This window comes from Sphaerodactylus townsendi, linkage group LG08, assembly GCF_021028975.2.
Source record: "Sphaerodactylus townsendi isolate TG3544 linkage group LG08, MPM_Stown_v2.3, whole genome shotgun sequence".
NCBI classification, from domain to species: domain Eukaryota; kingdom Metazoa; phylum Chordata; class Lepidosauria; order Squamata; family Sphaerodactylidae; genus Sphaerodactylus; species Sphaerodactylus townsendi.
This window is the reverse complement of record NC_059432.1, coordinates 6,482,256-6,508,287: the sequence shown is the minus strand read 5'-3', so window position 1 is coordinate 6,508,287 and position 26,032 is coordinate 6,482,256. Positions and strand designations below refer to the sequence as shown.

The following is a 26,032-nucleotide window of genomic DNA, read 5'->3' as shown; positions in this document are numbered from 1 at the left end:
GAGGCCATTTAGCTCTTCTTTGTGGTTGTTCTCGTCTTCCTTTTAAAGACTTTTTAAATTGTTTTGAATGCTGCTCTGTAGGTGTTTATCTGCTGATTTTTTTCTAGCTGGGCGGGTTTGTTTATGTTATAGTGCCTAATGTTTATTGCCCCCATCCTGCTGGGCTCCCTCTGCCCTCCCCTTTCCTCCCCTTCCCCCCAAAGAAGGTTGGCCATGACCAGGTGCCAGGCCCACTCGTTAACCCAAGGAGGGTTAAGCAGCCTCTTCCTCCCCGCTCCCCCCCATACCACCTATCCCCTAAGTCTAGGTTGGGGAGGGGACAGATCTTAGCAATATATAATTCCCTAGAGTCTAGCCTCCAAAGAGGCCATTTCCTCCAGGGAAGGGGATCTCTGGAGACCAGGTGTCACTGTAATTCCTGGACAAGCTCAAGCCCCACCTGGAGGTTAAAATCATACAAACCACTCTGTGCCTCTGGCTAATCAACCTTGTGAATGAACACAAGTATCCTTTTTATCAATGTAACCAACAGTGCAGCTCCAAACAGATTCTCTAATACAGTCTATTTCCGGATATCTCACACCTTCAACAATATATCACAAACATAGCATTCAAATATGATACAAGGTGAACACTGAACAAAATATACAAGGAATTGTTTGTTATGCAAAAATGACTGCTGACTCAAAATCGCATGTGTTTGGGCTAATCGAACTCTGGTTGGTTTGACCTCAATCAGGACTGATTACCTAAACATCAGAATCACATCAGCAATACATTCTCTATGTTCAATATTTCAGTTCTCTAAACAGAATAATTCTGGACATGATCAAAAGTAGCCATTACTCACTTTTTGTCATTACTCACAAAGTTTGTCAATATTAACTTTCCAATTATTTAAAGAAATATTGCTCCTGCTCCCCTAGAAAGCAAAATGCCAGATGTGGGGATAGAGCATGATATAAATTGAAAAAATGAATGAATGAATGAATGAATGAATGAATGAATGAATGAATGAATGAATGAATGAATGAATGAATGAATGAATGAATGAAGCTCACAAGATTAAACAAATCAGACAAGGAAACATAGACAATTCCAGCAATACCTGCCGGGACTGCAAAAGGTTGACAGCACTTGGGACGGATAGTCAGCGTTGGTTGGCCCTGAGAGCTTGCGGCTTGGTCAGTCAGTCGCGGTTCTGTGCCTTTCCACCTCTTGGGTGAGTGGGAAGCAGGTGAGGCCTCTTGCCGTTTCATTCCAGTTCTTACAGGATCCTTCTCTTGCTTTTTCCGTTCCTGCTATCAGGGAGGAGGTTTTGATGTTGCAGACAGGATGTTCCACAGCCTGAAGAGTACCTGGGACTCTGCTTCAAGGCAGAACATGACCGACGTGAGAGAACTCACCCCCGAATTCTTTTATCTGCCTGAATTCTTGACCAACTGCAACCAGTTTGAGTTGGGTGTGTGCAATCTTTTTTTCCTGTGAACAATTTGGAAGCAACAAAATGTGATTTCTAAATGTTCCATGGGGGTGGGGGTGGGGGGATTTTTAATCTTTCACTTTTTAATAATCTTTTTTTTCATGCTTGTTTGCAGTTCAGTTTGTGGGAGATTTAATTCCACCCCCACCCCCACATCCAATACACTAAGTTTGCTGAGCCTTCTTCATTACAGAATTCCAGCCAGTCAAGGATCGTGTAGTTATAGGGACCGTATACAGAAGTGTAGCTGAGGAAAATAGTGCCAGGGGCTCATCCCAGGAGCTGCCCCCTCAGTTGTGCCCCCCCAGCTGGAGTTCGGACAAGGGTCACAGAGGGCTGGTCCTATTCCCAAGCTGAGCTGAGAGTGGGAAGGGCTGTTAAGTGCTGGCTCCAGGTGGCCTGTCCAGCTTCAAGCCTGCAATTGAAAGCTTGGCCCCCCTGAGGCCAGCCTTAGCCCCCTCTGAGCTCACTGACTCCAGCGTCATACTGTTGGCTCAACCCTCAAGCTCCGTGGAGCCCTATTGGTCACGTTCAACTGTGTTCCTTCCCTGAACTCAGCGGGGAGTTCGAAGAAGGGGTGCAGTTTTGGGGCTGGGGGGCATTCAGTGAACATTGGTAGTGGTGCCCAGGTCTCAGTCCCCCCCCAGGCCTCCCCTATCTACGTCACTGACGTTCTAGCACAGGGCCCCCCCCCAGCCTTTTTGAGCCTGTGGCCACATTTTGCTACAATTGGAATGACTCACCTTTGGCAGCACCCCTGACCCCGCTGAGCATCAGCTGGAGCATTTCATTTCTGAAGGTCCTGAGCTGACTTGCAGCCTTCCCAGGCTGGTCACATGACACAGACCAGCTAATAACGAAAGGAGAAAATAATGCCTCTCTGTGGGGACATGAGGGTGTGGGAAACAGTCCAGGTCAGCACTGAGGAGCTATAGTGGACATCACATTTCTGGGTGTTGGGGGGGGAGGAGATGGGTTGGATGAACTCCCCTCAACCACTGCAGCCACTTGGCTTCCTGCCCCACGAGATAACAAAAGCGGCATTGTTCCCATGGGACAAGAAGACCAGGGGAAGCCTAGTTGTCTACGAGCGTTTGAAGCCATAAAGCAAAGATCCAGAAAAGAATGCTCAGGTGGCAGTGGATACATATGGCAGGCTGGTTGTGTACATCTTAACAGAGGCAATTTGTTATTTTAAGCATCAACACACACACTTTAGTTATTTGATGTTACACTGGATTAATTTGTAATCATTCTCTGTGAGGCTTTGTTAAAGTGTTAGAGACTTTGTGAAATCGGTATTTACAAATTGCAGACAAGTTCCTTTAGCCATGTCCCTTGGTTTATTTATTTATTAATTATACTTGTATATCGGCCTTCCCAGGGTTCTGCACTGAATAAAAGTTTTGGCTGTAAATGAAGCTAGGATTGAGCCTAACTTGTCCTGGATGCCCCAGCTAGCCCGATCTCTCCAGGTCAATCCTGGATTGTAGTTGGATGAGAGACCTCCAAGGAAGTCCAGGGCCTCTAAGCAGAGACAGGCAAAGGCAAACCACCACTGGTCATCTCTTGACTTAAACATCTATGGGATCGTTTTGCGTCAGCTGTGACTTAAAAGTACTATCCAACACCACAAGACAGGCCTAGTCTGTACCTTGTTGTGTCTGCCTGTTGTGTTTCAGTGGGGTGGGGTTTAGATGTAGGGTTGCCATCTCTGGGATGGGAAATACCTGGAGGTGTTGTTGGCAGAATGCTTGTTATGCAGAGAAGCGGCAGACTCACTGATTAGAGGTAAAGTTAACTGTTTAGTAGGGAACTACATTTCGGATAGGAAAGCTGAGAGGCAGAAATAGCCTGCAGCCGCCATGCTATCTAGGAAAAGGAGAAAATTAGACCTGAGATCATCATGTGAGAACAGACAAGAGGTGACTCAAAGGGATGGAAGGGTCTCTAGCCTTACAGCCCTATCCACCACTTGCCACCCCTACTGGGTCTCAGAGGCATAGCTGGGCCAGAGTGCACCCGGTGCGCACTCTGTGTTTTCCGCCCCCCCTCCACCTTAGTTCAGCCTGGAAAAGCAGCCTATTCCCTTCAGGCTGAAAACGGCCTGGTGGGAACTATACTTCCCATGAGACCCTGGGGCTCGCAACGTCTCCTGGGAAGTGTAGTTCCCACCAGGCCGTTTTCAGCCTAAAGAGAACAGGCTGCTTCTCTAATCTGCTCTGTTTCACTAAGGTAAGGGTGGGTGCCGCGGGGGGAGGGGTGATTTTCTGCCCCTCAGGCGCCAGCCTGGCACAATGCGCACCCACCCCCTGTCCCTTGGTCGCTCCGCCTCTGCTGGGTCTTTTTCTCAGTTCCTTTGTCCACTAAATATTGTTATTTCCAACAGATTCGGGGGGGGGGGAGGGGATGGAGCTGGAGGATGGCAGGATTTGGGAAGGGGCGGCACTTCAGTGAGGTATAAAGCCAAAGAAGTCATTTTCTCCAGGGGAACGGATCTCTGTCGCCTGCAGATCAGTTATAGTAGAGGGAAATCTCCAGCCACCACCTGGAGCTTGGCAACCCTTGTCAGATGGCTTCCCTGTTTTAAGGGCTAGAGACCAAGTTTGGGCCCGTGGTTTTGGAAGATCAGCTTCTGAGAATTAGGATTGACAACTAACGGGTCTTGAGTTTTGGGGCTCAATCAATTCTAACCTCTTGACAGGTCTCTGGAGTCAGAGTGGGGGTGGGGGGGGGCAACCTGTTTACCCCCCAAATGAGGTCCAAGATTCAGTGTTTGCTCTTTGTATGTTCTCCTTTGCAGGAAGCTTGCAGGACGGGACCCTGCTGGGGGATGTTCAGCTGCCGCCCTGGGCAGAAGGAAGCCCTCAGAGATTCATTAGCTTGAACAGGCAGGTCAGTGCAAAGGGTGCAAGTTGGACTTTGTGAATTCCCGAGGTTGGCCTCTGTGTCTAAGTTCTGCCCCCCAAGTTTCTTTTTGGCTTGAAACAGAGAGTCCCACTCCATCCCAGCAACTGTTTCTTCAGTCCTCTAGAGGTCATTCAAGGTAATCAGCATGGTTGTCTGGCAATGCTTGGAAGTTGGTGGGAGGGTTGTGGGAGGCCATAATTGCCTTGAGAGAAAAACTAAAAAGAAAAAGAAGACCTCATCTGTTTATACAAAGTTCTAACCATAGAGTTCCTGGTGATTCCTCGAGCTACCCAGAAATCACAAGGGTAGCTCTAGGAATCATCAGAAACTCTGTGGCACCTGGTGCCATGCTATGATACTAGGACAGTGGTGGCGAACCTTTGGCACTCCAGATGTTATGGACTACAATTCCCATCAGCCCCTTCCAGCATGGCCAATTGGCCATGCTGGAAGGGGCTGATGGGAATTGTAGTCCATAACATCTGGAGTGCCAAAGGTTAGCCACCAAGGTACTAGGACAATCATGCCCCCTCTTTGGCCCCAGTTTCCTCCCACTGATGAGGTGAGCATAGGCAGGCATTAATGCCATTGATATCTCTTTCCATAATTGGGCAAGAGGGAACTGTATTGATCAGGGATCATGTACTGGACATGGTGATGTCACAGCATTATGTAGCCGGTCAGATTTGTTGTTTGTTGACATCTTTAACAGCAAATGAAGCTCCATTTACACTGATGAGCAGTGTGGGTGGTGTGTAAAACAGGCCTGCCCTTTCTTAGTACAGTCCTAGTTTAAGTTTATGCGCACAAGATAGCAAGATCTTTGGACCTTATTTTATATGCTACCAAATCAGTGGGCTTTTCAGAACTAGACAGGCAGCTTTTCTGCCATAAAACTAGAACTCGGGGTGATCCTCGGAAGCTGAATGGTGGGAGACACAGAACAGACACAAGGAAGTGCTTCGTCACACAGCGCATAGTTAATTTGTGGAACTTGCTGCCCCAGAATGCTGTGATGGACGTCAACTGGAAAGGCTTGAAAAGTGAGGGGACAAATCTATGGCTACTAGTCATGATGGATATCTATTCCCCCCGTACCAGGGGCACTGTGCCCTGTGTGTCAGTTGCTCGGGAGCACAGCAAGAGGAAGGGCTGTGGGCTATGGGCTTCCTAGAGTCAGCTGGTTGGCTGCTGTATGAACAGAATGCTGAAATTGATGGGCCCTTGGTCTGATCCAGCAGGACTCTTCTTATGGTCTGATGTTCAATGCCCCAGCACCTGGAACCTCTGGGGCGCTGTCATTGTCACCAATACACCAAGCTACCAATGTTCCTTTGTAAATAGAGCCATTCTCTGGTTCCAGTTAGCATGTCCACTTCAGAGCTGTCAAGCTCAACCCAAGAGATGATCCCACACTGTTTGGCATTTTGCTGGCAACAAAGCATGGTGCCCTCAGCAAGAGAGCACGGAGTCCAATTGGGAAGCTGTCCATGAGGTCAAAGGTGGGAGGGCATTTTGGCTGAGAGGATAACCCTGAACAAATGTTGCCTGTTGGGTTCCAGGCACTGGAGAGCGATTATGTCAGCTGCCACCTTCATCACTGGATAGATCTCATCTTTGGGCATAAACAGCACGGCCCGGCAGCAGTGAAGGCAGTCAATGTCTTCCACCCGTATTTCTATGGTGACAAGATCCACCTGGACAGCATCAGTGACCCCCTCACCAAAAATACCATCTTGGGATTTGTCAGCAACTTTGGACAAATCCCAAAGCAGGTATAGTGCATGCTGGGCTGGGGAGGGGAAGAGGGTGGGCTGCTTCTACAGTCACCAAGGGCTGTTCATCTTCTGCCCAGAATGAGATTTGGTATTACTGTGTTTCCCCGAAAATAAGACCTTCCCTGAAAATAAGCCCTATCATGACTTTTCAGGATTTTTGGAGGAGGCTTAAAATATAAGCCCTACTCCAAAAATAGTCCCTACCAGTAGTTACAGATCAGGATGGTGTGATCCAGCAGGGGGCTCCCTGCCAATGAGGATGCAGCTTGCATCGCACGTGACAGGGACGGGGCTGCTGAGAGCCCACCTTAATGAACTGTGAGGGTACCATATTTCCTCTAAAATAAGCCCTATCCCCAAAATAAGCCCTAATGCATCTTTTGGTGCAAAAATTAATATAAGACTTGTGTCTTATTTTCGGGAAAACACGGTATAGCCGTGGTGGCAAACCTTTGGCACTCCAGTTGTTATGGACTACAGTTCCCATCAGCCCCTGCCAGCATGACCAATTGGCTATGCTGGCAGGGGCCGATGGGAATTGTAGTCCATAACAACTGGAGTGCCAAAGGTTCGCCACCATTGCGGTATAGAATTGCCTGGGAAATCAGCAGCTGAGCACCAAACACGGATCCTTGGTTGCCTGTGCAATGCTGGGGTCAAAGGCTGGGGGGGGGGGGAGTGGGGGGAGCATAGGCAGAGCTTCTTGGGAGCCACATTATACAACCTCAGCTTCATAGAATCATAGAGTTTGAAGAGACCACCAGCGCCATCCAGTCCAACCCCCTGCCATGCAGGAACACACAATCAAAGCAATCCCTGACAGAAGTTCACTCAGCCTCTCTTTAAAAACCACCAAAGAAGGAGACTCCTCCACACTCCGAGGTAGCGCATTCCACTGTCCAACAGCCCTGACTGTCAGGAAGCTTTTCCTGATTTTAGCTTCAGCTCCAATCTTTTCCCCTGTGAGGAACTGGGGTGCCAACCTCCATGGGAATGAATGAAATTCATTTGCGGTCATAGACCAAAACCATAACAATATCCAACACTTACACATTACTATAGACTAAAACATCAGATTAACTTAAGTAATAAAATCAACAAGGCCAAGTACGAAACTATTAAATAAATAAATTATTGCAAAAATTCCTTACACCCTTCCTTATACCTCTTACAAATTATCCAGACAAATTTAGCAACCTCACGTGTCACACCTATATTGGTTCTGGCAACCGATACGGACATAAAAGTCCTCCTGTCTCTATCTCGATACTTATTTATAAAATAGGATGAAATAACTTCCTTCTTTCCTGGTCTAAATTCTTACAGTCGAATATAAGATGCTCCCAATGATTCTATAGAACCATCTTGGCATCAACACAAACATTCTTCTCTTGGTCTTTTATTGTATTTGCCAACTAACTGTTGGCAGGACGTTATGTCTGATCAGCAGGAAGCTTCTTCGCAGTTCAGCGACATCCAGGTGCTTAATATGAGGAGCAGTCAGGATTTTATTCAGTATGCTGGAATCATTTTTTTAAAAATTCTATTTATATCATGGCTCCTCTTTACGTCCAGTAATCTTTGTTTTATTATTGTTGTGGTGTGGGTACATTCTGTTACCATCAATGCCTTGATAGATAGACGTATGCATCCTCAGCTTAGTTTCCACAGTTTTACGCCAGGGTGAGTTAAATGAATCCGTGCTGATGAGATAGACCTTTAGATGAATAAAAAAGTCTGAGCCAATACAAAGAAGCTACCAACCAAATGCTAGCATTGATTGCCATCATCCCGGCCTCCAGCCTAATCGCAGCATTTGGAATACATGACGGAGCATGCACTCCCATAGGTCTAAGGTGAGCTCTAGATGCACTTGCAGGCTATTGTCATGACAACAACCTCCATGTGGAACCTGGAGATCTCCCAGAATAACAATTGATCTCTAGACTTCAGAGTTGAAGAAAGTGGTCACTTCGACAGTGGATTCCATAGCATTATAACCTGCTGAGGTCCCCCCTCTCCAAAGCCACTCTTTCCAGACTCTCCCCCCAGATCTCCAGGGATTTCCCAACCTGGAGCCTTGGCCAAATCATCAGATTTCTTCTCCTCGCTTTCTGGGCCTTCACCTTTCGTCTCAGCTGACCCCACTTCCAGGCTCCCTTCTCTCACATGTGGCTAGTCCCTTACAAGCAGGTTATTGCTGATGAGGAAAGCCATTAGGTTAGACTCCATCTCCAGATCTGTTGGCTCTATCGCTCCTGCCAGCATGGCCAATTGGCCATGCTGGAAGGGGCTGATGGGAATTGTAGTCCATAACATCTGGAGTGCCAAAGGTTCGCCACCACGGCTCTAGGCAAAGGGAATCTTTAGGGCAGCCATGAAAAAGAACAACTGCCGGGGTTACCTGACCTCACCCCGCTCTGGCATGAAAAGTCGTGCCAGAAGTGCTCTGAGGAAGCAAGTAGCATGAATGGGGCAAGAGAAAGCATGTCAGGACAAGAAATCTTGTCCCGACGTATCTCCTTTCTCAGCACACCGCAAACAGGAAGCACATTGGGACAAGATTTCTTGCGCTGACACACCTCCTGTCCCACTGCGCCCCTCTGTGCCAGTTGGTAATCAGTCCTTGAGAAAGATCCCTCCCTCTTTGGGAGTCAGGATGGTTCTGTCCTCACTGCAGGGTTGCTGCTGCTCCTGCAAGTCCTCTCTCTAACTCCACCCCCACCCCTGGCACTGCCCCCACTCCTGTACCCACTCCTGCATCAGAGGGCCTTGACGAAGTGAGGGTGTTCCTTGAGCTGTGCTGTGGGTGAAATGCCAACCAGCACAGTGGGCCTAGTTTGGCAGAGTGTCTTCAGAAATCAGATGATCAGGCAGTAGAGGGGTCTTCTCTCATTCCCCTCTCACGCTGTCTTGATCCACTTCTTTCACCCTCATGGGGGCGCTGCATCACAAAGAGGCAACTGTTCCGGGGCCTGACCCTTTCCCGTTGTGCTAGCCAGAGTCCTGCGATGGGGAATTCTTGGCAATTTGGAGGGGAGCCTGGGAAACTGGGCTCAGCCGGGTATAATAAATACAGCCCCCCCCCCTCCTGGGAAGCAGGTGGATTTGAACCCAGCAGCGCCTTAGAGACCCAGAGGCATTGGGGGGGGGGGGGAATGGTGCCTTCTCTGTAAAAAACAACAGCACACTTTTATTATATCTTTAACAAAAAAGTTAACACAAACAAAAAGGTTAAAACAAGCATTTGAATGGAAAATACATGGAGTGAATGAGTAAACACTGTCACCTCAACAAAGAGGGTTGCAGATAATAACTTCCATAACAACTACCAAGAACATAATAACAACAATTGCAATGTCTAAGATATGCTGAAAAAAGCCATTATGTATATACTAACTCTAACTCCAAAGTGCAGCTACCATTAGGTTGTCAAAATACAAAGCAATCTTATTCAAAAAACAAAGTTTTGCCTTCAATATTGACAAAAGAGTTCTACTTGTGAAATAAAAAATCGCAATAAGAAGATAAAGAACAGGTACAGTTCGAGGTATCCTATTATTATCCACAGCTGGGTTTGCTGTTGTTCCTTCTTTGCAGCTCTTTACCAAACCACACCCAGCTCGGAACACCCCAGGAAAGCATCCACTGGGCAGAGAGAGCCCCCACTCCTCTTTTCCTGCGTCTCCTTCCCTGCTTCCATTTCTCAGCAGCCTCCATCACTTGAAATTCTCTTCAGTTCCTGTCAGAGGTATGCACTGCCTGGGTACCCGGGTGTTACAAGAACACCAGATGGACTTGCTATACTCTTCAAAGTGCAGCTGTTTGCTGGGCTCAGGGCCCCCTACTGGCAAAGGAGACATGACATGTGTTGGACTGGGCATTGGTCGGCAGTGGCACCCCTTCCGAGCAGTCTGAAGCTAGAATGACCAGATCACTGCTGCAGACATCCCCACAGTTCAGCCTGATTCTGCGAGTACAGTGGCAGGTCAGGAAGCGGAAGGCAGAAGTCATTCAGATAATGCTGACCTAGCCAAAGGGATTATGGGTTCCAGAAGGGGTGACTGTGTCTGTCCACGATCACGGGATAGTGCCTAAGGGAGTGATACTTCATCCACTGCCCCATCTGACAACCTGAAGAATACACAGGACTAGTTAGATCAGTTTGAACAGGGAGATAGATAGGGTAGACCCAGTAGTGGCTGCTCTTTGGTCATTTAAATTAGGGATGCTTTCAACATTCCCCTCCTTGTGGAATTTCTCCCCAGATTTGGTGTTGCAAATGACCAGGTTTTCTTTGTGAGTGAAGCAAAGCATTAGAAGTGTTCCGATGCAGATTCTGTTCATTTTGCTCATTTGCATCTTCTGTCCTAATACATATGTGCACATTGGTAAAACTCTGCAAAAAAGCAATGGGAATCATACATGTGATGGCATCTAGATTCTTTTTGTGCAGTGTTTAACTGATGAATAATATATGCTTTTGAGCATTGATAAAGCTCCACCAAAAAAGCAGTATTGATGAGACTGGGCTGCGGTGTCAAGATCATTTTGTGTGTGTGTAGTGTTTTATTAATGAGGGCTATATGTGTGATTTAGTAAAACAGTACATATAATAAATATATGTTCACATAAAGATTGCCTTTTTGTGGTGTATTATCAGTGCATGTTTGCATATTGATTACATGGAGGCATGGAAAGATATGAAAGAACTAAAAGCTGTGGGAAACTTTTCATGTTCCACTTAGTTTCGAAAATTCAGGAGTAGAAGTCAGGAGTAGAAGAGTGAATCTGTGGGCCAACAAAAAGAAAAAGAAATGTGGACCACCCACTCTACTTAGATGCAAACATAATGAATGCAGCTTCAGTTGGAAGGAGCGTTTTCATCATGTACTCAAATGGGAATGATTCTTGGCCATAAGGATTTTACTGGAATTTCTGCAAGAGAGGGTGGGAAAACCCAGCCCTTGACAAGTTGGGGGCAAACTCCAGACTGGACTGCTGATGTTCCAGATATTCGAAGTTAACTTTTTGCAACCTGACCCATCTCTAAACTCAACGAGTCACTGGCACGCTCGCCCCCTTGTTGAGTGAAATGGCCTGTCATCTGAAGCTGGGAATTCAACAACAGGCCATGAACCAATAAACAGGCATAAAATGCTTCCATATCTATACGCTACCTGCACCCAAGTGGTTCCTTTGGCTACTCTTGCTGTGAATCCTTCAGGTTTTCTGGTGGCTCATCTGGTCCCTTGGAAAACAACAGCTGGTGTCAGCTGATGTGGGGCAGCCGTCTGGGCCCAAGGCTTCCGGCAGGGTCTACTGCCCCTCTCCATACTCATGCATTTGCTAGCTGTTCACCATGCTTCTGGCTGTGTTCAATGCCCCATGCACCTGGGAAAAGGGCTACAGGTAGTAGTGTGTGTGGCCAGTGGGAGAGCTCTCAAGTAGGCAGTGGAAGGACACCCAGGCAGGTAGTAGGCATACAGCTTTGAGAAGGGAAGGAGGACAGGACTGGGAGGCCGGGGGGGAGGGGCGGTCAGAGGGAAGGGAGGCCCTGGGAACATTTTGCCCAAGGCCCTCCAAACCTGGAATTGGCCCCAGCAAGGAGCAGCTATTAAGGCCCTGTCAAAGCCGTGAAAGGTAGATTCACCTTCCCTATTCCTTTGCAGATGCACCTCAAGGACCCGTGGGTCATATCGTGTGCACCGACAAAGGGGCTTTGGCTGTAGAAAAGAACAAAATGTTGCTCCCTCCACTGTGGAACACTGTCTTTTGTTGGGGATTTGATGACTTCACTTGCTGCCTGGCAGTCTATGGATCAGATAAGGTAATTCACAGTAGATTTCTCTGGGATGCAAGGGATCTCCTGAACAGCAGTCTAAGGCCACTTGGGTGCATTTTGAAGTCTAGGGCTAGGGCTGGTACCTAGGAACGAGAAGACCATGCTGGATGCAGAACTGATAGTCCTTGACGTCAAGGTGGGCTGCAGTTTCATCTTTCTGAGCTTTCTCCTCCCTCCCTCTTTGCTTGTACCACTTTCTTGGGGTTGCTGGTCTCTAGACGGGGCCTGGATACCTCCTAGAACTACAGCTGATTTCTAAACTAGATACATCAGTCCTCCTGGAGAAAATGGCTTATTTGGAGGGTGAACGTTTTGGTATTATATCCTGCCAAGGTTCTTCCCCTCCTTTCCCCAAATCAAATCCTCCCAGGCTCCACCCCCAAATCTCCAGGAATTTCCCAACCCAAAGTTGGCAACCATATTTCCTTCCCACCATTCATTTTCTTTAGGATCTGGGCAATCAGTAGTCCTAGACTAAGTGGTCTGGGAGCTTTATATCTACAGGACCTTCTCTCTCCTTACTTTCCCCAAAGAGCCCCTTGTTCAGTGAGTAACAATTTCCCGATGGTCCCTGGCTCGAAAGATGTGTGGTTGTTCTCAGCCAGGGCCAGGGCCTTCTTGACTCTGATCCCAACGTGGCAGAATGCCCTGTCAAATAAGACCTGGGCCCTGTGGCACTTATTGCAATTTGCAGGACCTGTAAGGTGGAGCTGTTCCACCAGGCTTATAGTTGAGGGCTGCAACGGTTTACCAGCCAGCTGGTCTCCAATTTCCCCTTCTCCTTTCCCTCTCCCCCTTCTTTCTTTCCCACCCCCTTCCCTGTTTTCCCATTGTGTTCTGTTCCATCCCCCTTCCTTTTGAATGATATATGAATGTCTGATTGGTGGAAGAGGCTGAGATGGCTCCTGCCCCCCCCCCCCCCCGCCAAGTCTAATTGAACGTTGCCAAGATGAATTTAATGTTTGCGTGGATTGTTTTAATGCTTATAGGTTTTAATGTTTATATCGATGTCATAAGCTGCCCTGAGCCCATGTGGAGAAAGGCAGCCTAGAAGCTGAATTAAACAAATAAAGAGACAAACAAATCAGGGTAACTCCAGGGGGTAAGTGAGGACTGTACTGTACTTTTAATTTAATTTAACTCCCCTCGTAAGGTGCCTGTTGTGGGGAGAGGAAAGGAAAGGAGCTTGTAAGCCTCCTTGAGTCTCCTTACAGCAGTGAAAGGCAGGGAATAAATCCAAACTCTCTTCCTTCTTAACATTTGGCAATAGCCACGTTGCTCTGATCTGGATGGTCCAATCTAATCTGGTATCATCAGATCAGGGAAACTAACAGCATTAGTCTGTTCAGTACTTGGATGGGAGATCACCTTGGAAGTCCAAAGTTGTGATGCAAAACAATCACAAACCACCTCCGACTCTCTCTTGCCTTGAAAATCCTACAAGGTTGTTGTATGTCAACTGTGCCTTGGCGGCATTTTGCAGCCCCATTCGGGAGATTTGAACCTGTTTCTTGTGATTAGATGCACTGTGAGGTCTGCTCAATTTTTCCCTTAGTACCAATGAATGAACCCTGATCTGTACTACCTACGCAGGGATGTTCCCTGACCTGGATGGCCCAGGCTAGCCCAATTTCTTCATATCTTGGACACTAAGTACTTGGATGGAAGGAAGTCCAGAATTGCTATGCAGAGGTAGGCAATGGCAAACCACCTCAGAATGTTTCTTTCCTTCACCCGAATGACCCAGGCTAGCCTGACCTTGTCAGATCTCAGAAGTTAAACAGGGTCATCGCTGGTTAGTACATGGATGGGAGATCTGCAAGGAAATCCAGGGTCACTATGCCGAGGCAGGCAGCGACAAACCACCTGTGAACATCTCTTGCCTTGAAAACCCTAAGGGATCACCATAAGATTGGTGACTTGACAAAACTTTCCAAGCCCAATAGTCAAGTTAATGCAGTAAGACTCTACGTTTCCTAAGGTGCCCGTTGATAGCTTGATGGGCAGCAGAAAGAGAGTGATTTCTCTCTCTGGATCTGGTTTTGTGAGACTCCACCACGCTCCAAGGCAGCACATTCCACCATTGAACAGCCCCGACTATCAGGAAGTTCTTCCTAACGTTCAGGTGAAATCTCCGTTCCTGAACCTTGAACCTATGATTCCTGGTCCAAGTCTCTGGAGCAACAGAAAATAAGCTTGCTCCCTCTTCAACATGGCATTCCTTCGAATATTGAAACATGGCTATCATGCCACTCCTTAACCTTCGCTTCTCCAGACTAAACATACCATCCCCCTAAGTCTCTCCTCATAAGGGCATGCATTCCAGACCTTTTACCAATCCCTCCTCTGGATTTGTTCTGGCTTGTCCATATCCTTCTTGAATTGCGGTGCCCAGAACTGGACACAGCATTCTGGATGAGGTCTGACCAGTGCAGAATGGAGAGGTACTATCATATCCCTTGATCTGGACGCTATATTGTTGAGGAATAGTCGAATCATTCCAGAGGGGAGGTATTATTATTATTATTAGTAGTAGTAGTAGTAGTAGTAGTAGTAGTAGTAGTAGTAGTATTGTTTGTTTGTTTGTTTGTTTGTTTGTTTGTTTAAATTTCGTAGACCGCCTCATCCCCGGAGGGCTCTAGGCGGTTTACGACACATAATACTCAACAATCATTTAAAACAAATCTTAAAAACAGTAGCAGCGTACAAAGTCATAAAACAGAATCAACCCAAGTTCCCTGTAAGTGGCGCCCGGTCCCAAGGGTGGGAGGGGCAGCAATGCCAAAAGATGGAGTCAGTATAAGGCATTGCTAAAGAAGATGACACATGGCAGGGGCTCTCATCAGGGGGCAGCCAATCTGCGGCCAGCCTCCAAAAGCCCGGTGGAACAACTCAGTTTTACAGGCCCTGCGGAACTCATCAAGGTCCTGCAGGGCCCGAACAGCTGGAATGAAAAAGAGAGAGAAGGGGAGCCCATCCCAGTGAAAGCCTGTAGAAGAAACAGGGTTTTAAGAACTGGACCACCTACCTATCAACCAACCTCAGCCTCTTCCACCTCTTTTGAGGCTGCCATGTGAAAATGGGGGAGGATTCCAGCCCTTGGGTCATGGAGTCTATATTAAATGAAACAGGGAGTTGTTTCTCAACCAAAGAGAAAAGCAATATATAACCCAAGTATTTAACGTTTTGTTCAAATGCCACCCATGATCCCCCCAAATTTTTTTAAAAAACAAAACATTTGGCTGCTTATAACACCAGATAAAATCTGGGCTCCCTCTCTGTCCTACTCTGTTCCCAGGATGTTCTGTTACATAAGTGGAAAAGAGACCACGCCCACCCCAGGTGGCCACCAGCTGATCTTCTTTTCAGATCTTCCCCCGACCCTCCTTTTGTTCTTCCTGCAGAAATTCGCCACTTTCGAAGCTCCTGCGGACTGGGGATCGACCCTTGCTGCCGTGTGCCCCAAGCCAACCATGCTCATCACCTCCAGCAGCAGCTCTGTGGTGTGCGCCTGGGAACTTTCCATGACCAGCAATGGAGGAGCTTGCTTGTGCCTCAAGAAGGTAAAGCATCTCCGCTTGGGGTCTGGACCACAGGAACCAAGAGGCAGCAACTGCTCTCTGCAGAACCAATGTTTCCTCTAGGCAGTGAGTTAGATTGCAGTATGGTGGATTCTGCACAGCACAAATATAACATCTCTAGGTGTTATAAAAAGTATTTTGGGGAAGAACTTCCCACAAGGTTCTTCCCCAAAATGACTTCAGCCCATTATACTCCACTTAACCTGGAGTTTTCAAAGAGTGCTAAACTAGTGATTTTCTCCCCCCACCCCCACCCCCACCATGCAACTTGGGTTGAGGATGATTGCTGCCTGCTGAACAAACATCAGCGGGCAGGAAACACTTTATTTCTCCCGCTGAAACCTCTTACTTTTTGTTTCTGCTGTTTGTGTCTGCCATTTTATTTGCTGCAGGAGATTTCAGTGCTGCAGGAGATTCCCCACAGAGGTTTCCTCTGCTTGCATCTCATCTGTTTGCTATTTCACTATCAAAAGTGGATGAATAAAGTTTGTTTAGCCTGGCAATCCCGTGCACATATTGTTTTGTTTTGAGGGGGCTGTCTGTGAAGCTGTGGCAACATGATAGAGAAGCTGCAGCATGCACACATTTGTGTTGCCATAACTTCTCAGACAGTCCCCTCAAAACAAAACAAAAACTCCAGAAAAACGATATGTGCACAGGATTGCCAGGCTAAACAAACTTTATTCATCTCCTTTTGACAGTGAAATAGCAAAAGGATTAGCTGCAAGCAGTGGAAACCTCCGTGCGGAATCTCCACAGAAACTCTACTGCAGCACACAAAATCGTGGGTGCCCCTGTGAAGCTGCAATAGGTCCATGCAGCAGGCGGGAAAAAAAGGTTCATTTTGGCTGGCAACACTTGCATTTTCCTGTGCTGTGGAAACACAGAATCCCAAGACAGACCTTTTTATAACATCCTAAAAACGTTATATTCATGCTGTGCAAAATCCACCTATAAGAATTAGTCTAGTCTGAGAGCCAGCATGGTACAGAGGTTAAGAGCAGTGGACTCTGATCTGGAGGACCGGGTTCGATTCCCCACTCCTCCCACATGAAGCAAGCCTGCTTGGCCCTATTAGCTCCAGTGTTTCTCCAGATAGCCAGGAACTACACTCTGAGCTCCCCGCCGGCCAATTGGCCATGCTGGCAGGGGCTGATGGGAATTGTAGTTCCTGAACATCTGGAGAGCCGCAGGTTCCCTACCCCTGGGCTAGACACAGGTCTATCTTGGGCTGGAGTGCAGACACACTCACTAAGCCCCACCTACTTCACATGGTGTCTATTGTGGGGAGAAGCAGGGAAGGAGTTTGTAAGCCGCTTTGAGACTCTTTAATTGTAGTGAAAAGTAGGGCATAAATCCAAACTCTTCTTCTTCCAAAGGGAGCCCACAGAAAGAGGCCTGGGCCCAGACTTCTTTCTGGTCCGTAGCTGATTCCACTTTCTCGTGTCTTTGGCAGCCTGTGCTTTGGGCTTGGCAATATTACGGAGAAATATTTTTATTATCACAGCACGTTTGCTGGGTCAGGAGGGACGGGTAGGTCCCACTGACATAGATGGCCCAGGACAGCCCAGTCTCTTCAGATCACAGAAGCTAAGCAGGGTCAGCTCTGGTTAGTACTTGAGTGGGAGACCAGTAGAGAAGTCCAGGGTTGATTCACAGAGCCAGGCAATGACAAAACACCTCTGCTTTTATCATGCCTATAGGGTCACCTGAAAGAGGTTGAAGCATAATATGTCCCTGTTAAATTCTCACTGCCTGGGCCTAGAAGGCAAGGCTACAACCCCTTCTTGAGAGGTGGACCATGCCCTTTGCTCTGTGATGTCTTCTAACTGTGATGAGGGAGTGGGGGTTTCCAGAGCTCTTCCAGAGTTTCCCAAAGATCAAAAGGAGCCAGAGAAACATAGGGAACAAAATGAGAGAGATGGATGAGTGCAGAGAGGGAAGGGACACGTAGCCTGGAATCCCTCCAGCACCTCCAAACTCTTTTTCTCATACATTCAGACAGCTGCCCTCCAGTTGCCAACCACCAGGTGGGGCCTGGAGATCCCCCAGAACTACAACTGGCCTCCAGACTGCAGAGATCCATTTTCCCGGAGGAAGTGGCCGCTTCAGAGGGTGGGCCGCCTGGCATTCTACTCCATTCAGGTTCCTGGCCTCACCAAACCCCACCCTTCCCAGTCCTTACCCCCCCCCCAAAAAAAAAAATTCTCCAGGAATTTGTCAACCCAGAGTTGACAACCATAGAGTTTCCTCTACTTGCATCTTTAAACCCCCATATTAAGCAAATATCCACCCTTAGCTGTGCTAATTCAAGGGCTTTCAGGGTGAAAATGCCGCGTCTCAGCGCACAGCGGCGTGTCAGCAGGAAAGCCCTCACGCACCTCTCCCGCCTCCTCCTCAGGGGCAGCTGGTGTCCTGGGCCCCTTCCCCACTTCTCTTGCTGCCGCCGTCGCTGCTGCTGCTCTGAGCTGCATCCCTAGCGCTAAGGCTCAAGGCTCCCCACGACTTCGCTGCCCCCTGCCTGCCAAAGGCGCTTCGCTGCTAGCCAGGGATGCCGCCAAGGCTGAGCTGGCGAAGAGCTGCAGCTGCTGGGGCGGCTGCTGCTGCCGCCTGGACGGGGAGGAGAATGGGACCCCGCGCTACTTGCGGAGAGTAGCGCGGGGCTTAAGGTGAGTGGGGAAAGGGCCCTGGCCTGCTCAGAAGACAGAGGAAGAGAGCCTGTTCAGTCCAGACAGAGAAGAGAGCCTGTTCAGAGGCCCCAGCTGAACAGATCCTATCAAGCCGCATTTCAACATGCAGCTGTGATCCCCAGCCAACCTTCAGGCTCAGTTTAGCCTTCTGACTTTCACCGTTGCACGTCTCAGTGGTCGGAGCCCTGGAGACTGTGTGGAGCACCTTCTCCGTTTCTGCCCTTGAGGACGGAGGTTACAAGTTAGGGTTTCCAACTGTGGGTTGGGAAATGCTTGGAGACTGGGCAGTGGAGTCTGGAGAGGGTGGAGAATGGGGGACTTCAGCAGGGTATGTTGCCATACAATCCACCCTCTGAAGCAGGCCATTTTCTCCAGGGGAATTGATCTCTGTAGACTGGTAGTCAGTTGTAATGCCAGGAGATCTCCAGGCAACCCTCAGTGCCCCGGACATTTGTGTGGGTTGGGGGAACAACACCCTGACTTTTGATCTCCCTTCTGAGCGTAGAGAGTCTTGCTTCCTGGCAGAAAAACCGTTCACTGTAGAAGTGGATCTGCCAGGAATTGTTCTTTTTTTCTTTGCTGTAAAATTCTCAGCATAGGTTGTACATTTATTTGAAGTTTTTTTTAGTGTTCTTATATTGTAATCATTAACTAGTTTGAGAAGGAGCTTCAAGGCCAATTGAATTTCAGCAGAGGCAGAAAGGGAGGTCGGGTTATTGAAGTTGCTGCTGGGAAGGCCAAACAGGTTCCTGCATGTCCTTTGAAAGCAGCTGGTTGTACATAGTAATGAAAGTTTCCAGTGATGCTGAATCCTATCAAATATTTCAGGAAACCAAATTCAACGTCATTCATTTTCTTTCTGATGTCATGGAGAAAATGACCTTACAATTTGGGGACAAAGCTGACCTTGGAGAGGCTGGGTAGCCTCAGAACAAAGATAGCAAGTGATTTCCTTCTGAACTGTTTCCATATTATGGGCGCATGAGATCCAAATTCCACATGGATGCAAGTTGTGCCAAGTTTTTTCCTTGGAGAATTTTTTAGAAAGCACAGCAAGGAAGACGGCAGAGCTGGAGAAGAGCTGGACAGACAAGTTAGACTTTCTCAGCTTCTGTGCGTCTTTTGTGCTGGAAATTGCATTCCTCCCCACCTCAAGCTGCCTCTCCCCAAGAGGTACTCCCCCCCCCCCACACACACACACCTTTTCTTCCTGCAAGGCAAAAAAGTGAGCATGATATAGTAGTCTCTTCAGCTGAAAAATGTGTCCGAGGGGAATACTGATCTATCATTTTATTTACATTTATTTATGTTATTTATGGCCCTTTCCCCACTCACCTTTGCCCGAGGGTTGCTGCGGGCAATTCCCGGCGCGCGCAATTCCTGCCGCGCGCCCTGGCATCCCCACGACCCCGCGTTCTGCGCGGGGTCGTCGAAAGGCGCCATTTGAAAAGGTGCCAGAAATTCCGCGCGTCGAGGGGGCGTGAGAGAAGCAGCATCGGGGCGGCTGCGGGTCACTATCCACTCACCTCTTACTGTGCAACCCCGCAGCGCCCCCGCCTGGAAAAGCCTCCGTGGCTTTTGACCACGGAGACATTTGTTTCCCACTCGCTCCCTGGACACTGGTGGCGTCTCTGTCATTTGTCTCTCGGCAGGTGCTACAGCAACGGGGATCTCTCCCTGCTGTTGCTGTTGCTCTTGTGGTTTCTGCTGTTGCTGGCCGGTTTCGCTTTCGGCCTCTCGCTCTACTCCTCCCCCCTCCTTCTCGCTCTTCCCCCTCCCTTCTCCGTCGTCGTGGCTGCTTTCGCTTTCCGTGAAAATCCCCTCCGTTGCCAACTCCCGGGCCGAGTTTGGAGCGCTCCTGTCAGTTCACTGGAGGAGTCTTTGCCGCTCTTCCACCTCCTTGCCGCGGGGTTTTTGAAAATGTTCCTCTTCGTAGAGGACCTAATTTGCCGCGCGGCAAGGAGGTGGGAGAGCGGCAAATCCCGGGCAGCTGCGCAGTGAGCGCCGGTGATGTGGGGAGCGTCCGGGATCCCCGCGTCTTTTACAGAGGTGACCCCGCGGCTTATGGTGAGTGGATAGTGACCCTGTGTTCTCGCCGCCCCTGAAGTGGGGAGGGCAGCTGAACCCCGCACTACTTTAGGAGAGTAGCGCGGGGCTTAAGGAAAGTGGGGAAAGGGCCTTTATCTCACTTTTTCCCAATGAAGAATCAAAGTGAGACTGGCCTAATGTTTTGTTCCTCCATTTGACCCTCACAACAACCCTGTGAAGTAGGCAGGCTGAGTATGTAGCTAGCCCAGAGTGTCACCCAGCAAGCTTCCAGGGCAGTGTGGGAATTTTGACCTGGGCCTTCCAGATGCTTGCCTGGCAGGGGTCCTCAGCCCTGTGCCCGTGGGCATCATGGCAGCTGCTGACATCTGTGGTGGCGCCCTCCAAGTGCTTTTAGAAAATGGGATGGTCTTGATGGGCATTTGCCCACTAGGGAGTCTGGCTAGCTGTTCAGAGTAAAGGCCATCCTGTTAAACACAGCTTCTGCTGGGTGAAATGTTGGTTTTGCCATTAGATCTGGCCTGGCTCCCTGGGATTGTGTGGCTGGCTTCGTCCTCCCCAGCAGCCATTTTGGGGGCGTGCCCACCATGCTGTGTCAGAATGCCAGAGGTGCCCGCAGGCTGAAACTGGTTGGGAACCCCTGGCCTACTGACAGGGCAGGAGAGGTGCCTCTCTTCTCTCCACCCCTGTTCTTTGCTCCCCAGGGCAGAATCTCTCTTCCTGGGGAATAGGAGGTTTGCCGTTGCAACAGGGGCAGCCCTCTTGAGACTGGCTACCAGGGGTAGGGAACCTTTAACACTCAAAGAGCCATTTGGACCCGTTTTCCATGGGAAAAGAAAACACCTGGAGCCACAAATAATTTTTGACATGTAAAATAAAGATAACACTGTATATATTGGGGTTTTTTTACCTTTTACTCCACTCATTCTGAGAAGCGCATGGATGCGTCCGCCCTGCTGCCTGCAGGGCAGGCAAGGATGGGGCCAGCGGCTCGGCCTCGCCGGCCGCTGGGAAAGCACCCGCTCCAATGGGGCAAACGAGACAGCAGTTGGTGCACCCGCTGCGGGCAGTTGGTGCACCCGCACTGCTGCCTGCAGGGCGGGCAAGGATGGGGCCAGCGGCTTGGCTCGTGGAGCCGCAGTGCAAGGGCAGAAGAGCCGCATGCGGCTCTCGAGCTGCAGGTTCCCTACCCCTGGATGAGAACCTTCCCTGGGCTGCGGCCTTTGCTTCCTCTCTCTGGCCACAGGCTTTGTACGGACACCATGGGGCCGTGACTTGCTTGGCTTCCTCAGCCTCCTACGGCATCGTGGTGAGCGGCTCTGACGACCGGACCGCCATTATCTGGGACATGCACCGGCTGATTCGCCTCGCCCAGCTTCCTGCGCACCAGGCCTGCCTCTCAGCTGTTGCCGTCAACAATTCCACGGTAAGATATTCATTTATCATCTTTCTCTTGACACATCAGTGAGCACTTTGTGATGACTTAATGGGCGCCCTTTCCTGAGAGAATCCATCCCGAGATGCGACAGATTGATTTCTGCTTTTCACAGAGGTTTCTAATAGTATCGGTGATGCTGAGCGGGGGCACTAAAAGCACGTTCTGAGGAAGCGAGGCGGAGGCTTCTGTTTTTGCCCTGCTCTGCATTTGGGTCCTCACAGCCCTCTTCTGGGTGTCTGGGCTCTGAGGGTTTCCAGGTCGCAGGTAAAACAGTAATGTCAGGGCCCCCTGGAATGTGCTTTTCCCCACAGCTGTCTTCTCCTCAGAGAGAGAGAGCCCAGCTTTTTAGACAGTGTTCCCACTTTGCCTCAGGCATTTGCCCTCCAAGAAAATAACAACGGCAAACTCACCATCAGGACCAAAGATGACATCACCCCAGTTAAAAATTTTACAAAGGAAAAAAACCCAGCCTTCTGTAAAAATCGAAAAATCACTTTCAGGCTGTTTGGGGTCAGAGAAATGGTGGCAGGGGGCTTATCTTCCCTCCCCCTCAGCCGTTCATCCTTCCACACCAACCCACCAAGCAGCTCTTCTGAAATGCAGGGAAATGTGCATTGAAATGCCCATGAGTGGGGGGAAGGGAAAAGGCTTTAAGGGGGTTTAAGAGATTCTTGCCTGCAGTTTCTCCGTTTTTAGCCAACCCTTCAGAGGCAGCTTTTCTGGTTTCAAAGAGGCAGATGGAGTTGCCAGCTCCAACTTGGGCTTTGAGAATAGTGCCTGGGGTGTTGGCAGAGGGGCCAAATGCTTTTTGTGGCACTGGCAGACTTGCTAGTTAAAAAACAAAGATCAATTATTTGGAAAACTGACAGACAGGGATGGCCCATTGCTACCCTTGCTAGCCAGGGGAGGAGGGAGAACAGAACTTCCAAGAAGGAGGAGGAAACTAGACCTAAGTATCAGCTTAAGGACCGACAAGAGGTGACACTAAAGGATGGACAGGTCTCTAACCTTACAGCCCTCTCTAGCTGCCCACTTGCTAGGTCTTTTCAGTCCGTTTGTATGCTAGATGTTGCTACTTCCAACAGGAGGAAGAAAGAATTTGGAGAGGAAAGGGAGCTCAGTGAGGGTGCAATGCCACGGGACACCCCCCACTGCTGTTGAATCTGCTATTTCCTCTAGATGCATTCCTACCTCAATGAAACTGTTTGAAGCTACAACTCAATGCTGCTAAAAGATATGTGTAACCAATCTGCTATATGTTACCACTGCCATCTGGGACATTCTTTCCTTGATCTTTATTTTATGGTTTCATACACTTTGTAGATAACTAGGCTCCCCTGACACCCTGGTCCCATGAGAGATGGAGCCGCATCCGCTATCTCATGAAAGCCAGGTGGCTTTCTCCCACTATCTGTTGTCAATCTTGGGGTGCCTTAGCTCTGGGGACTGTTATTCACAAATTCTTGGGGGGATAAAAGGAATGGCAAAGGCCAGGTTTGTCAAAACTGGCTTTGCCAAGCTTCAGTACTTTGATGCCTCATCAATAAACGCTACTGATCAACAACGCAGAGCCTGTTTACTGGCTTAGGGATCGAGACCTAACATCTGGAAATGCAACTGATCTCCACACTACAGAGATTGTCTTCCCTGGAGCAAGAGGCTGCTTTGGAAAGTGGACGTTGTGGCATTATGCCCTGCTGAGGCCCCTCCCCAAATGCTGCCCTCCCCGGCCTCCAACTCCAAAATCTCCAGGGAGTGGCCAACCAGGAGCAGGCCAGGCAACTGTTTTCTCCACCCTCTGCAGGTGTCAAGAATTAGACCAGACAATCAGAATCTCTGTAGAAGAATAGGATCTTTATTGAAAGGCTGAGGCTCCATTCAAAGGCTTGTGAACAATGAGATAAAAACTGAAGTAAAATGTCCAAGAGAACTCTGGCCCGTCCCCCACAGTAACCTTCACACGTCGGACCGGGCCAGTCTGGGAAGAGCGCCAAGTAATACAGATAACACAGACTTCACAGCAGGGGGCTCTGAGGAAGCCCTGACTGTCTCCACAGAAGGACACAGAGTTCCTACTCAAGACCCTCAAGCATTTGTTTGCATTTCTTTGTCTCTTCCACCCCTTCTTCTCCACCTTTGACTTGTTCCTCCCCCCCCCCCTTTCTTGTTCTAGAAGAACTTGCAGTGTCCTTCAAGGAAAGACTAGCAGAGGTGACGAACCTATGGCACTCCAGATGTTATGGACTACAATTCCCATCAGCCCCTTCCAGCATGCTGGCAGGGGCTGATGGGAATTGTGGTCCATGAACATCTGGAGTGCCATAGGTTCGCCACCAGAGGATGTCTGCCATGAATGTCCACGCCGCCGCCTTTCCCTCTCTCTTCTCACTTGATCAATATATTTAGCCCAAGGATTCTGCAGTTGTTGCTCAGGATCTTTGCCCAGTTGCTCCCCACTTGTTGCTGAGGAGGCAGGAGGCGTCCTCTTCCTTGGCAGCTCTTCTGTTGCAGAGAAATTGTGTTTTCCTAGAATTTAAAACTTCAATAACCTGCTGCTAGGAAAATGAAAATTTCCCACCCTTTTCAGTGGCTCAGTTTGAGTAGGGAGCACCTCATGGAGTGAGCACGTGTCAACAAAATCTTGGACATCAATGCTGGTGGACACCAGAAAAGAAAGCTCCCGACTCCCCAGAAATGGCCCCCAATTCCAACAACTGCCCCCACCCCCTTCTTTTTTCCATTTTCAGTTCAACCTCACTTCCTTGGGGGGGAGATAATTTGCCCCATGCAAAGAAATGCAGTGCAAGATGGCAAGCTTACCCTGCCAGTTCAGCTAAGGCCCACGTGTGGTTGATCCAGTCCAGACCCTTTGCTTGCCCTCTTTGACCTTTTCCCATCCTGGTCCCCTGAGCTGCCCTCTGGCTCTCCATTCTTCTTTTTCCTCAACTTTCCATCACAGGCAGACGTCTCCTTTTACCCTTGGAAAGCCTCTCCTTGCCTCCTTTCTTTTCCTTTAGCTGTCCTCCTTTCTTAGAGCTACCTGAGGTCACATCCATGTTTTCCCAGAAGTGAGATCAAGCAACTTTGCCCCCTCTCCCCATGTCCTTGACATAAGAACATAAGAAAGAGCCTGCTGGATCAGACCAGAGTCCATCTAGTCCAGCACTCTGCTACTCGCAGTGGCCCACCAGGTGCCTTTGGGAGCTCACATGCAGGATGTGAAAGCAATGGCCTGCTGCTGCTGCTGCTCCCGAGCACCTGGTCTGTTAAGGCATTTGCAACCTCAGATCAAGGAGGATCAAGATTGGTAGCCAGAGTTCGACTCCTCCTCCATAAATCTGTCCAAGCCCCTTTTAAAGCTATCCAGGTTAGTGGCCATCACCACCTCCTGTGGCAGCATATTCCAAACACCAATCACACCTTGCATGAAGAAGTGTTTCCTTTTACTAGTCCTAATTCCTCCCCCCAGCATTTTCAATGAATGCCCCCTGGTTCTAGTATTGTGAGAAAGAGAGAAAAATTTCTCTCTGTCAACATTTTCTACCCCATGCATAATTTTATAGACTTCAATCATATCCCCCCTCAGACGTCTCCTCTCCAAACTAAAGAGTCCCAAACGCTGCAGCCTCTCCTCGTAAGGAAGGTGCTCCAGTCCCTCAATCATCCTCGTTGCCCTTCTCTGCACTTTTTCTATCTCTGCAATATCCTTTTTGAGATGTGGCGACCAGAACTGAACACAGTACTCCAAGTGCGGTCGCACTTTATATAAGGGCATGACAATCTTTGCTTTATATAAGGGCATGACAATCTTTGCAGTTTTATTCTCAATTCCTTTCCTAATTATCCCCAGCATAGAGTTTGCCTTTTTCACAGCTGCCATGCATTGAGTTGACATTCCCATGGAACTATCAACTAAGACGCCCAAATCCCTTTCCTGGTCTGTGACTGAAAGCACTGACCCCTGTAGCATGTATGTAAAGTTTGGATTTTTTACCCCTATGTGCATCACTTTACATTTTGCTACATTGAACTGCATTTGCCATTTCTGAGCCCACTCACCTAATTTATCAAGGTCCACTTGGAGCTCTTCGCAATCCTTTGCGGTTCTCACCACCCTATATAATTTGGTATCATCTGCAAACTTGGCCACCACGCTACCCACCCCTACTTCCAGGTCATTTATGAATAGGTTAAAGAGCACTGGTCCCAAAACGGATCCTTGGGGGACACCACTCCCGACATCTCTCCATTGTGAGAATTT

At 48.8% G+C, this 26,032-nt stretch overlaps 1 protein-coding gene across 1 annotated transcript in view; it reads left to right on the top strand.

Moving 5' to 3' along the window:
* Positions 1-26,032, top strand: part of WDFY4 (WDFY family member 4) — a 243,619-nt gene that overhangs the window by 208,557 nt on the left and 9,030 nt on the right. The window contains exons 51-57 of the mRNA XM_048505876.1: positions 1,309-1,462; positions 4,287-4,378; positions 5,956-6,168; positions 9,772-9,922; positions 11,844-12,001; positions 15,421-15,579; positions 21,580-21,759. Of these exons, the coding sequence (XP_048361833.1) occupies positions 1,309-1,462; positions 4,287-4,378; positions 5,956-6,168; positions 9,772-9,922; positions 11,844-12,001; positions 15,421-15,579; positions 21,580-21,759 (1,107 nt within the window). The remainder of the gene's footprint in view (positions 1-1,308; positions 1,463-4,286; positions 4,379-5,955; positions 6,169-9,771; positions 9,923-11,843; positions 12,002-15,420; positions 15,580-21,579; positions 21,760-26,032) is intronic.